Source organism: Lissotriton vulgaris, chromosome 8 (genome assembly GCF_964263255.1).
Source record: "Lissotriton vulgaris chromosome 8, aLisVul1.2, whole genome shotgun sequence".
Taxonomy (NCBI): Eukaryota; Metazoa; Chordata; class Amphibia; order Caudata; family Salamandridae; genus Lissotriton; species Lissotriton vulgaris.
The window spans coordinates 44,156,451-44,169,950 of NC_141696.1; the positions used below are offsets into that span (position 1 = coordinate 44,156,451).

At 45.1% G+C, this 13,500-nt stretch overlaps 1 protein-coding gene across 1 annotated transcript in view; it reads right to left on the bottom strand.

Moving 5' to 3' along the window:
- Positions 1–13,500, bottom strand: part of LOC147693350 (transient receptor potential cation channel subfamily M member 2-like) — a 1,918,272-nt gene that overhangs the window by 668,701 nt on the left and 1,236,071 nt on the right. Inside the window, exon 22 of the mRNA XM_086933680.1 lies at positions 6,000–6,050. Within this exon, the coding sequence (XP_086789806.1) occupies positions 6,000–6,050 (51 nt within the window). The remainder of the gene's footprint in view (positions 1–5,999; positions 6,051–13,500) is intronic.

Sequence of the window (13,500 nt, forward strand, 5' to 3'; positions counted from 1 at the left end):
ATGGTGCCTGCGGATGCAGGGTGACTACTCCTTAGTCACAAGGGAGAAATCTTGAGAAGAAGTCTTGAGTTCCTTTCGTAGAAAGTAGTTTCAGGATTCAAAGATGATCTAATTTGGAAGGGTCCCCGCTCCTGCCTTTATCCTAAAGAAAGGGGTGGGTACGCGACTAGGTCCTGCCCTAGGGGTGGGACCAGGAAGGGGGGTGGTTACACCCCTCTCCCATGCCAGACTTTCCCCAGGTCAGGGGCTGGGGTGCCCCTGGAACTGGTTCTAGCCGGCAGATGCGTAGTGAGCACCGGGGTGCCACTCCGCAGTCACCTTCCTGTAAAGCCCTGCCTACCCAGGATACACAAAACCGTGTCTGGGATGGTGCGAGCACCGCCCCGGACAGGAAACCCTTTGTCCAAGCTCTCCTCGCTGGAAGGACTCCCAGCAGCAGGAGGTCAGACTCATGTCTGTGGTGGCAGCATCCATTTTGTGGAGCTGAGGCTTCAGTTAACTTTAACCGGGGTTCACAGTTACGTACATGTCGTGTCCCTCTAGAAGGGTGGAATGCTAACCCCGTTGCCAGCATTGGTGAGGGGTCAGTATCCCGATTCGTATGACACCTTACTCGACATGTTTTGATAACGCGATACCGAAGTTAGTATTAAAGAGTATAGGGTACGCGTTATCATGGAACAGCCGTTGGGACTTGGTTCCGCAAGCTGCAAACGGGCTCAGCTCATGCCAGAGCGCCATTTCACACGATTCCATGCACTCTGCCTTCAGGATTGTCAAGGCCTGCCATAGGAGTGGCTGATAGGAATCTGTGTGTCCATTTCAGGGTTAGATATAGGTATACTATATCTAAAGCAAAAGGTGATTACACCACCTTGCCCCAGCTGTCGTGCAGCCAGTTGTGTCAGATTTAGATGGCCACCCAGGGGTGGCATAATACATGCTTCAGCCCCTGGTAGGCCCTGGGTACACCGATGCCCTGAGTTACAGGGTCTGACAAGGTGGCCCAGTTCCAATTGGGTAATGCACCTAAGGTACGCATGTCAATTTAGCGAGAGAACAGCTAGGCTGTGGATCTGATTGGCAGGCCCACAGCCAGAGAAAGTCGTAAACCAGTGAAACAAAAGCAAAAAATCTGGGTGATCATAGGATTGCAGACCCTACTCTCCTACAGCCTGCACAACCAGACTTTCCGGTGAAGGATGCGAAGACAGAAACTCAGGGTCACCAGGTGCCACCCTATAACGTCTTGCCACCAACCTGGATAAAGGTAGAGCAGTCAATGGTCTCTTCCAGACCTCCATTATTGGCTCAGTCAAAGCCTCAGTGAATGGGAGTGTAGGCTCTATAATAGAGGAAGGCGAATGCAAACCCTCCGTGAGGATGTTAGGCTTGAACTCAACGGTAGGTAAAGTCAGATTAAGCAGCTCCGCAGCCTTCTTAATAACAACATGGTAGGGTGCCACGTCCTTAGATGGTGCATCAGAAACTGATGGCAAACCCCACTCAGGAGAGAGTTCCAGGCCACTAGCACTATGTAGGTCCTCAAAACAGTCCCCTTGATCCAGAAGCTCTACTTCAGGATCTTCGTACTCCTTTTCCTCCATGAGGCCTTGAGCTCTGTGCCTTGACCACTCCAGACGAATCGAAGTCGTCGGATCCGGTGGCGACTCTGACGGAGCCAGAGCCGGAGTCAAACGAGGAGGCAGGACAGCTGGAGGACGAGAATCTCGAACCGGCGTCGTACCTCGATCCAGTTCTCGAGGTCGCTCCGGAGCCGGCGAAGCCGTGTGCGGAGTCGATGACCTCGGCGGCGCCGTACCGAGCCAAGGTGTATAAGGCGTCGGCATAAACAGCATAAAAGGTGCCAGAGAGTAAGCTTGAGGGACACCCAAGTTAAAAGACAACGGACCCATGGGACCAGCCGGTGCACCAGTGGGATACATTGCCCTTGTATAAACGCCAAACATGGCATTAAGGAAATGCGAGGGGTCCTGTCCAGGACCAGGAAAGGGAGGGTATGAACCCATCGGCTGCTCCGAAGGAGGCTGCTCAGGCATCGGTTCTTCCTGGCCCTCTTAGTCCTCTAGGTTTACCACCGGAGTCGGTGCCCGAGGAATCTCCTCGTCTTCTTCATGCACCAAAGAATGACGCGAATCCGGATTCGGTTCTTGCTCCGGATCCGGGGAACCCTCACGAGATCGCTCAGGTGATGGTGACACGAAGTCCTTGTGATGTTTACGAGAACAAGACTTCCTCTTCGAGTCCGAAGACTCTTTGCCAGAGTGATGTCTTGAGCTAGGATTCCTCCTCTTGTGCTTCTTCTTCGAGGAGCCCGAAGCATGACCCGAAGCCGACTTCGATCTGGACCTCGACCTCACTCTGGACCTCGACCTCGAAGCCGATCTCGACCTCGACTTCGATTGCGACTTTTGCTTTGACCTCAAACGTCTAGATGTTGACCTCCAAGACCTTCCAGCTTCTTTTCCTTTCACCTTGGCCAGCAGAAGTTTTGCCTCACATTCTCGTAGAGCCTTTGGGTTCATCTTGAAGCAGGATCAGCAGCTCTTGACATCATGGTCCGATCCAAGACACCACAAACAATCGTCGTGCGGATCGGTAATAGATATCCTCCTAGCACGCGATCTGCACTGTTTGAACCCCGTCTTCCCCGACGACATCCTCGACGAAGAACAGACAACCGACAGAGAAACAGTAACACAAAATAGCAACAAGTTACTATTTGAATCACGGAAGATCCCAGAAACTGTTAGCATCGACGACGGGGAAAAAAGGGAACTGATGTCATCACGCCGACGTAGGCCTAATAAGGAGTCGGTGACATCAGACGGAGCCGCGCGCGATGCTGTGCTCCTATGACGTCGTCCACGCCGGCGTGCTACAAAGAATTTTCCGAACGTTGCTGACGCAGGGGGATATTCACAAGGTGAGGAATCCACAAGGCAGATGTATCTATCAGAAATGTGTTTTACAATTTGAAAAACTCTGGGAAGCAATGTCATTTGTTGTTTTTGTGTATTTATATGGAAAAAGAGAGGAAAACCATGCCATTACTGATTTAACCTTCCTGAGTCTGATCCATTTTATTGACTGTGTGTAAAAAAGAATCCTGTCTGAGTGTGTGTCTGAGTGTGTGGGATTTTTCATTCAACAGATTTATTTACAAGGTGAGTTATACATTTTTGAGGTTTATTTAAAGAGAATATTCTAAAAAAGTGTTGTTTGAAATATTTTATTAAATGTAGAGATGTAAAATTAGTTTTATTGTGCTTCAATATTGTTTAACCCCTTGGATGCACGCGAAATTTTCCCACAGTGTGGGAAAATTCTGCACATGCGCAATTCGGATGGCTCCCAGCCGTCTGACGCACACGCCACAGGTAGAGTCCGACGGTCGGGAGCTGTCTGACACATCAAAAGGGTTAAAAAAGAGTCTGTGCAGTAATATGTGTTGTTTTTTAACATGATGACTGATGTTATTAATTAAGCTTTTTTTAAGTCTGTTCAAATACATAATTGAATGATGCTGCATATTTGTAAATATTTGGTTAAAGATACAGTAAAAATGTGTAGTTTGAAAGATGTTCATATAAGGGGTAGTTTATTAGCCTTCATTTTTTGTTCTCTCTACAAAGGTGTAGTTGAATGATACTGCATAATTATAGATACTTTGGTAATGATGCAGCACAACTGTGTTGTTAGAAAGATGATCATATAAGGTGTTAATAATTATGTTTCTGTTACTAGTTTGTACAGAAGGTAAAGTTAAATGATGCCATATATATTTTAAGATACAATGGTGAAATGAGGTGTTGTTAATCAGGCTTCTTTTTGTAGTCTGAGCTAAGGTATAGCTGAATGATGTAACATAATTTTAGATACAAAGGTGAAGATGTATAATAAAAGTGTGGTTTTCGAAATGCTCCTAAAAGGTGTTGATAATTACCCTTCCTTCTTAAGTCTATTGAGCGGTATAAATTGATGATGTTGCAGATTTGTAGATTGAATAGTCAAGATGCAGCTCAAAAGTAAACCACCACATATTATCCTTTTTGGTATGATGTAGTTACTTAGCTAGTTATTATGTAATGACTCATCTATGTGTTCAGATTCTATTTATACAGCTGAATGTATGCTTACTGAACTATAGAGAGGTGCCTGACCGATTACAGGAGTAGAGGTAGTGAATAAGTGATTTTAAAACTACATGGGTAATGATTTACTGATTTCATATTGTGCAATCACCCAGTTAGTATCCAATCACTACCCATGCAGTCATGCAATGATCCAGGCACTAACTCAAGTTTTTCTACAATCCCTTGAGCACTACATATACAGTTCACTAATCTCCCTGTCGCTACCTATACACTACTCCAATCACCTAGACAGTCCCACGCCCTTATCCAATCACTGCGCCAAAACCCAATTGCTTATAAAATCACCATGCACTCTCCTTGTACCAAACTAATCATCCAGTCACTACCCATGCACTCATGCAAGGACTGAGGCACTAACTGATGCACTTCTACAATCTCTTGAACACTACCTATACAGCTCAGCTCTCCATGTTACTACTTATGCACTCCTCCAATCACCTAGCCAGTCCCATGTTCTTATCCAATCACTGCGCCAAAACCCAAGCACTTATAAATTCACCATGCACTCTCTGTGCAGTGCTCTAATCATCCAGTCACTACCTATGCACTCATGCAATGACCTAGGCACTAACTGATGCACGTCTACAATCCCTTGAGCACTTCCTATACAGTTCAGTAATCTCCATGTTACTACCTAGGCACTCCTCCAATCAGCTAGCCAGTCCCATGTTCTTATCCAATCACCGAGCCAAAACCCAAGCACTTATAAATTCACCATGCACTCTCCTTGCAGTACTCTAATCATCCATTCACTACCCATGCACTCATGCAATGACCCAGACACTAACTCATGCACTTCTACAATCCCTTGAGCACTACCTACTATCAGGACTCATGGTAGGTTTTTTCCTTATTTAACTCTGGCCACAATTTCCCCCTCGCAAACCCATCAAAAAGCATTTGATCCCTGGAGTTGGAGAGCAAGTTGGCATCGCAGAAATTTCAACAAGGCCACTAACATTCCAACACTGCTGTAGCATATTGCATATCTAGGAATTTGGGTTACTCACAGTCTGGTGTAGTGCGCTCCACTGAGCACTTCACCGAAGTACTTCAAGGGAGAACAACTAATTTTCGTGGGTGTCGTGAAAGTCAGTCAGGGTAGTTGGTGTGCACACCGGGTTTAGACTTGACAGTTGGTAAAACTTCCTGAGTCAAGGTCAGAGAACAATTTAGCTTTTCCATGTTAAAAAGAAATACATTAATGTAAAGCTAACAAGCATAGATTAGAAATAACCAGAGAGACTGAGGTGAGATTAGAGTATTCCACACTGCTTCCTCCGCTCCCCTCTAAAACCTTCTGAGTATTTTATGGGGCTTTCACTTGACAATTCCTGTCAAAGCATTCCGTTCCTGCCGAACGCGGGCGTGACCTTTCAACATGCCGTATTTACCAGCAAGAAATGCAATCATCCTGTTTCAGCTGTGTTCACTCAGCTGAGGCAGAATCTCTCTAATGCGGGCGTCGCATTTATCACGCTGCGTTTCTTCACAACTATTAAAAGGGTATTCCATTGAACAAATAACATGCCGCATGGAGTCAGAGGTAATCGTGTGTGTTAACTTGAGCACCCATTAATCAAAACGCATTTCAAGCACATTTAGAGCGTAATCAAAGATAAGAAAGAAACCACATAACTTAAGCTTATTCTAGGAAGTTAAAAAGTCTTTACTTAATCTGTTGGAAGAGAAAGAAAGGCAGAGACATGTATTTCCAGAACCCCAATTAAAACAGCCAATTCAGTTCAATACTCAGTAAGTACACCAATAAAAATTAGAGGTAAACCATCACAGAATTAAAGAAATAAAACATAGACTTACCTGTGCCATTTCTTGTCAAGGTAGTTGAAGCAGAAAAGGCGCTGGTCTTCCCTGTAAAAGAAGAAGGAAAAGAACTGAACTGCACTTCTCCTAACAAATAAAGAAGAAAGAAAAAAGCGAAGTAAGAAGAGAAGTAACCTCCCAAACGTCTCCTGGTAAGACAAGCCATCCTAGTTGTTAGATGAAGTAAGTCATTAAGGTTACATAAAAAGTAAAGATACATTACATATGTGTTTTAGCACTGCAAGAACACAGAAACAGAGGGACAGAAGATTAGCAGAACAAGCAGTGTTGGGTGCTGTCTCTTCTCTGTCCCATTCCCGTTTCCCCCCTTGGTACTTACCTGCAATGGTTTATTAAGATACTAAGCAGAGGGGTTCTGAGAGGGGCATTGGAAACTAGTGTTGCTCTGCTCCTGTGTGATTAGAATCATAGTTGCTAGCCTTGACACCTATACAGTTCAGTAATCTCCCTATTACTACCTATGCAATCCTCCAATCAGCTAGCCAGTTCCATATCCTTATCTAATCACTGCACCAAAACCCAAGCACACATGCATTCACCATGCACTCTCCTTGCAGTACTCTAATCATCCAGTCACTACCCATATACTCATGCAATGACGCAGGCACTAACTCATGTGCTTCTACAATCTCTTGAGCACTACCTATACAGCTCAGTAACCTCCATGTTACTACCTATGCACTCCTCCAATCACCTAGCCAGTCCCATGTCCTTACCCAATCACTGCACCAAAACCCAAGCATTTATAAAATCACCATGCACTCTCCTTGCAGTAGTCTAATCATCCACTCACTACTCTTGCACTTATGCAACGACCCAAGCACTAACTCACGCACTTCTACAATCCCTTCAGCACTACCTATACAATTCAGTAATCTCCCTGTTAGTACCTATGCACTCCTCCAGTCGGCTAGCCAGTCCCATGTCCTTATGCAATCACTTCACCAAAACCTAAGCACTTATAAAATCACCATGCACTCTCTTTGCTGTACTCTAATCAATGTGCATGTTCTCATGCAATGACCCAGGCACTAACTCATGCACTTCTACAATCCCTTGAGCACCACCTATAAAGTTCAGTAATCTCCGTGTTACTACCTATGCACTCCTCCAATCACCTAGCCAGTCATATGTTCATATCCAATCACTGTGCCAAAACCCAACCATTATAAAATCACCATGCTCTCTCTTTGCAGAACTCTAAGCATCCAGTCATGCGCTTGTGCTCATGCAATAACCAGAAACGCGTTGACAGTTATTATTAATTTCGACACCTGCTTTGATTTAGAGATTGTGTGGATATATTCCCTAGGAGCATCATTTGGTTTTGAAGCTACAAAAAACTTGTTTAGTTTCTTATGCTCCTTGCTATTTTGGTGTTCGAAAATGAAATCAGGCTAAGAAAAGACATTGCCATTTTTCCTTATAAAAAATAACATTGGGCTTCTCACACAACCCTTGGATTTAGGGTCCACAACAATAGGACATTTGGACCGCTTGGATCTAGAATAAAATATTTGGTTTTTGGATTCGAACACGTCATTCCTCACAAGATTGAATATTGTGTTGTTGACTGATTTGTATTAATAATGCATAAAATGAAAAAGGAACTTTTTAAAAAAAATACTTGACAAATCGAATTTTTGTTTTGTTGTGTTTTTTCCTTATTTAATATATATATATATTTTTGTGCAATTGCTGATAGTAACCATTGGATGAACATTAATTAGATGATAGATATATATCATACAATTTATGGTGTGACGAGACAGATAATTAATAGTTTTTGTCCTCATAATTAAGTTTCTTGAAGAAATCACCTTGGCATCACTTTTTCGTAATTTACATGCAATAACCCAGGCACTAACTCATGAAGTGATACAATCCCTAGAACACTACCCAAGCCGTCCAGCAATACCCCTGTCACTCCCTGTGCACTCTTCCAATCACCCAGCCAGCACCATCATTCCGCCAATACCCAAGCACTTATAAATTCACCATGCACTCTCTTTGCAGTACTCTAATCATTCAGTCACTTTCGCATGTACCCATGCAATAACCCAGGTACTAACTCATGCACTTCTACAATACCTTGAGCACTACCTATACAATCAGAAGAGGTCTCAACAAAAGCAAAATCCAGCCCGGAATCGAAGAGCCTCAAACGCACTATAAATCTAACCCTACGACAACTGCGAAAACACCAGGGAATTTAGAGCTGCATTCGACCCTTCGACAAATGAAGGCACTACTGAAAAGGAGGAAGTGGAGGAAAATAAGACTAAAGAATGATGAAATGTGGGCTAAGCTACAGCATGACGCCAAGCAAGACAACAGCGCTAAGTTTTAGCAAACAATCCATAAGTTAGAACGATCAAACCACCCAGGAATTAGCTCCAATATAACAAAGGCCGATTGGATAGATTATCTCTCCGCCCATTTTAACAACAATAGGCAAAAGGGTGTGGAATCAAATAAGGGAGCGAACGCTGCTCTGCCGGATATCGAATCCCCCAACAAGGGAAAAGTGACACAAAACCGCACAATCAAAGATCACTTGGCGAACAGCACCAATACCCATAAGCAACAGGGGATCCTCTTGGCTGCTGATTTAGACTCAACAGACCCCACTGAAGAGGAAGTATACGCTCTCACAGAAAAACAGATAAAAGGTCTGATTACCAGAGGTAGAGCTATGGGAGAGCCCGGCACAAACGGGATCCCACTGATGCTGTACAAGCATGACGCCGACTTTTGGAGCAAGGCTCTATTACCAGTCTTCAAGGACTTAAACTCCACAGTCATCATTCCGGAATCCTGGAAAGGATTTATTATTTGTCCAATTTTCAAACAAGGCAATAGAAATTATCCAAACAACTACTGACTGATCGCCCTTCTTGACGTAGATGCCAAATACTACGCTGGAACAATCTTTGATGAGTTAACCTCCTGGGCTTCAGAAAATTCCATTATTCCCAGCAATCAAACCGGGTTTTGCAGAGGCCAAGGAACAACGACAAATATCCTGGCTCTCACGTTGGTAAATGGATGCAGCCAAGGAACTAAAAATGCGTCTCTTCCTTTATTTTATTGACTACACAGCCGCTTCAACCATGTTGACGGTGCCAAACTCTGGGGGAAACTGGAAAGTTGAGGTATACCAAACACACTTTTGGATCGACTTAAACAGCTGCACACAGACACATGGATCAGGATTAAAGTAGGCGCCAGGACACATATCTCAAAACGAATCATGACCTCGAAGGGCCTCAAGCCCGGGTGTGTCCTTGCCCCGCTTCTTTTCAATCTCTTTGTAGCCGATCTGCCTGGGACACTGGACAGCTGTGTTTCCCATGCTCCGAAACTGAGAAACAAGCTATTGTCTAACTTGCTATATGCTGATGACCAGGTTTTAATCAGTCGGACGCCAATTGGTATTCAGTACCTATTTAATACGACAAGCAGGTTCTCTAACCAGAATACCCACAAAATAAACCTCAAGAAAACCAAATTGATGGCGGGTACCTACCACAAAAAGAAGAACAATAGCTGGTTCCTAGATGGCCATCATCTTTATCAAGAACAGAGTTATACAACCCCCTGTCGGGAAGCTAAGAATCTTGGAGTTTGGCTTGACGATGATTTGTGATTTGGACCCCAGATAGGCCATGTGGTGGGTGTCTGTTTCAGCGTCCTAAAAAGTTTGCGGAAGGTCTTAGATCTACTTCCCATGTCTGCTCGCAGGACACTGGTACATGCCCTCGTCACATCGCGCCTGGACTACGGCAACCTGCTGTACCTAGGAGCATCCAGTAAGGTATTAAATCGTCTCCAGGTGCTGCTGAATGTGGCAGCCCGCCTCATTCTGAAGCTTCCTAAAAGATCGGCCTCCAAAGTAGCCCTTCAGACTCTTCACTGGCTTCCAGTGAAGAGCAGGGTCGAGTTTAAGGCCCTTTGTACCTGCCACCGTATCCTTAATGGGAGGGCACCAGCACCACTCCAGAGCCTGGTCTCCAGATACGAACCTACGCGAGCGTTGCGTTCCTCCTATGGTGGCCTACTAAAGGTCCCTAGGACAAGAAAGGCTCGCATGGGAGGCAGATCATTTCGCTACTTGGTGGCGAAGGGCTGGAACGCCTTATCCTTGGATCTTCGCCTAGAATTGTCTGAAACCGACTTCAGGAAGAAGCTAAAAACACATCTCTTCACACGATAACTCTAGCTGACTCTGCAGCCTGCCTGTATGAGTTTTGTCTGTCTTAGCGCAGGGACACGCTAGCTGAGCGTAACCGCGCGCTTTATAAAGCTCCCTTATTATTATTATATCATGGAATATTAATGGATCATAATCGCTCATTCAAACTTTAGCTTGAGTCCATGCGGAGAAAGGGGACTACAACGTATGAAGAGACGGCTCCCCGACCTCAGGCTTGATCCCTTTCCACAGGTACTGAGGCCAAACTGTTTCCGACACTGACAAATGGGAGTGAGGATCTTAAAGGCAAAGACGCAGCAGTTCTAGACGTCGTAATAGCCAACTCCTATAGAGCAATCTTCCATCTTCCAAAATATGCCTCTCTGGCTCAAATACGGCTGGAATATGGGGTCCAAAGACAAACGGTGGAAAGAAGGAGTGCTTATGTTAAAAGCTGGTATAAAATCCGAAGTGCTGAGGTAGGATATCTAAATTCCCACGCCTTACTTCATCAAGAAAAATGTCCAGCTAGGGATTATTTGTTCGACTCTATTGAGACATTGGGCCTGTCTAAACTCTAGGCCACTCCAAGAGATCATCTTTCCTTCAAAAAAGCAGTGAAAAAAACAACATCCATGTTATCTGTTTTAGAAGACAAAGCAACTCTTACTAAAAAGGCACACAGCTGCATAGTGCTCAGTGACTATACAAGGCCAAAACCCCAAGCCTACTTGAGTGCAGGAATCAAGATAAGAACAAAGGAAAACTTCCTAAGGCTGCGTTTGGGGGTAATTGCGATTAAACACCATCTTCCACCATGGGAAAGGAAAGGAGACATTCTGACCTGTCATCTATGCGGAAGTGGGAAGGAAGACATCATTCATGAAATTTGCAACTGTCCCAATTTAAAGAATATAAGATGCACCTTGTTACGTCCCTTTTTCAGGTATTACGGTATCCGTCCTATAGGCAGACAGTGAAGCTTTGCTTCAAAACCATTGATGTCCAGCTTAACTGTTGGCTAACAAAATTCTTCAAGACGGTAACTAAGAGACTTAAAACCCTGTAGTTATCTGAAACACGTTAAAAAAGCTTCTCCTGTGTAAAATTAACTTTATATCTTATTTTAGTTGCACCCGCACTTTAATTACCAAGCCTCTAATTTGAACAATGGACCTGGCAAAGCTGTGTTATCCGGCTTGGTAATTAATGGTAGTCATTGTCAGTTCATTTACTACCTGAGATATAAGAACCTATAAGAACTGCTTTTAAAATAGCTCATTATATAAATTTAGAATATTTTATTGATGATCCTCTTTAATGTCGCTTTTAAATGCAATAATCTGTGTACAATGGGAATTTTTATTGTTTATGTATTCGCAAAGATTTTCATTATTCAAGCAAAATAAACATTATCTTATCTTATCTTATACAGTTCAGTAATCTCCCTGTGAGACCGTGGGTGCTGAACAGGCGGTGACACTGCGCAACATTATGGTGACACTTAACAAAGTGGACTCTCGCTTTGAAACTCTGGCGGTGGATCTGTCCCTAATCCGGGCCGACTTCGGCAAAATGTCCACGAGAATGTCTGCAGTTGAATCTACCACCAACGCATTAACGGCTGACACTTTCACGCTTAAAACACAAGTGACTCACCTCCTAGCTGATAATAAGATACTTGAAGCCCGGCTTGAGGACCAGGAGGGATGCTCGCGACCGAACAACATATGCCTTATTGGCGTACCGGAACAAACCGCGGGGCCGGCCCTGGACCTTTTCGTGGAGGACCTAATCACCAACCAGTTGCAGCCACGAGGTTTATCCAACTACTTTTTAGTGGAGCGGGGGCATCGGGTCCCTGGAGGTAGGCCGCGGCCTGGAGCGCCGTCGCGGCCTATTCTTGCCCGTATTTTTAACTTTCGGGACAGAGACGCGATACTGCAAGCTGCATGCGCGGCCCCACCATTGCAGATTGACAACGCAACTGTGACCATTTTTCCGTATTAAACTGCTGCAGGTGACGAAACAACAACGGAGTTTCATGGAGGTGAAAAAGACACTTCGTGACTGGTGCATTAAATATTCTATGCTCTTTCCAGCCAAATTGAGGGTTGAGGCCGAGGGCAAAGCATGGTTCTTTGCCTCCCCGGACGAAGCGCAGGAATGGCTGGAGGGCTGGCGGAAGTCTGGACACCCTGGCAGGAGTGGCAAAGATGGCAGTTGGCGCAGGGACCGAGCGCAGAGTGCGGAGCGAGAGTAACCTCAGGTATAGACGGTTTCTTTGTATCCTACACACTATGAGTGGGCCCTGACGGACGGTGGCCCTGTGTGTGGACCACACTATGGTTCAAGACATCCTCAAGACCCGCATGAACAATTATGATGGTTTGCCAAGGTTTGGGGGGATGATCTTTTTAACTTGGCATCATGGTCTTCAGAATGCCTGAATGGTTATTGTAGTTGAGCACTGTAATTGCTGTATTTCTCTTTAAAATGGCCCTGAGGCCCGGGTCGGGGGTGGGGAAAGGGGGGGTGCAGCTCCTGTCTTGTGAAGGGTTGGGGGGAACCGGTTGCTATCTGTCACCCCCGTTCATTGGGAATTGGGAAGGTACTTAAGCACTCTGCTCGGTTGGGGAGGAGGGTAGTTTTAAATCCGTCTGGCAGGGATGCAGGGAGGGGGGTGGAAGGGAAGGTATTGTTTCTGGGAGTTTGTTTTGGTTCACTGTTACAGTTCACAAGGGCACACATAATGGCACAATTGGCTGCTAGCGCAGAGGAGTTGTATTGTCAGGCTGCGTCACACAGCACTACAAATGTTTTTCTCAACACATGTCTCCACAAAACCAAACTGACACTAAACAGCATCTGCCTCAGCTAGCCCCTGGGACCCCATTGTCTGTGTTGACTTGGAATGTACGGGGGTTGGGAGATAAGGTTAAAAGAGGTCTGGTGTTACAATATCTGAAACGTAACGCGCCTGCAGTGGCTCTCTTGCAAGAGACACACCTAACGGGCTCCACATGCAAGGCCATGGATAAGTGGGGTTACAAAATCGCGGCGCATTCTGAATTCTCCTCAGGGTCCAGAGGGGTGGGCATACTGGTGAAAAAACGAATCCCGCTCGTGATACAACAGATAAGAATTGACGATCAGGGCCGCTTCGCGGCGATTACTTGCCAATGGGACGGAAAACTTTTTAACTTAGTCTCGGTTTACATCCCACCGTCCTTGCATGCTGTGGCGCACTCGGCGCTTACTGCATTTCTGCTTGACCTGCCA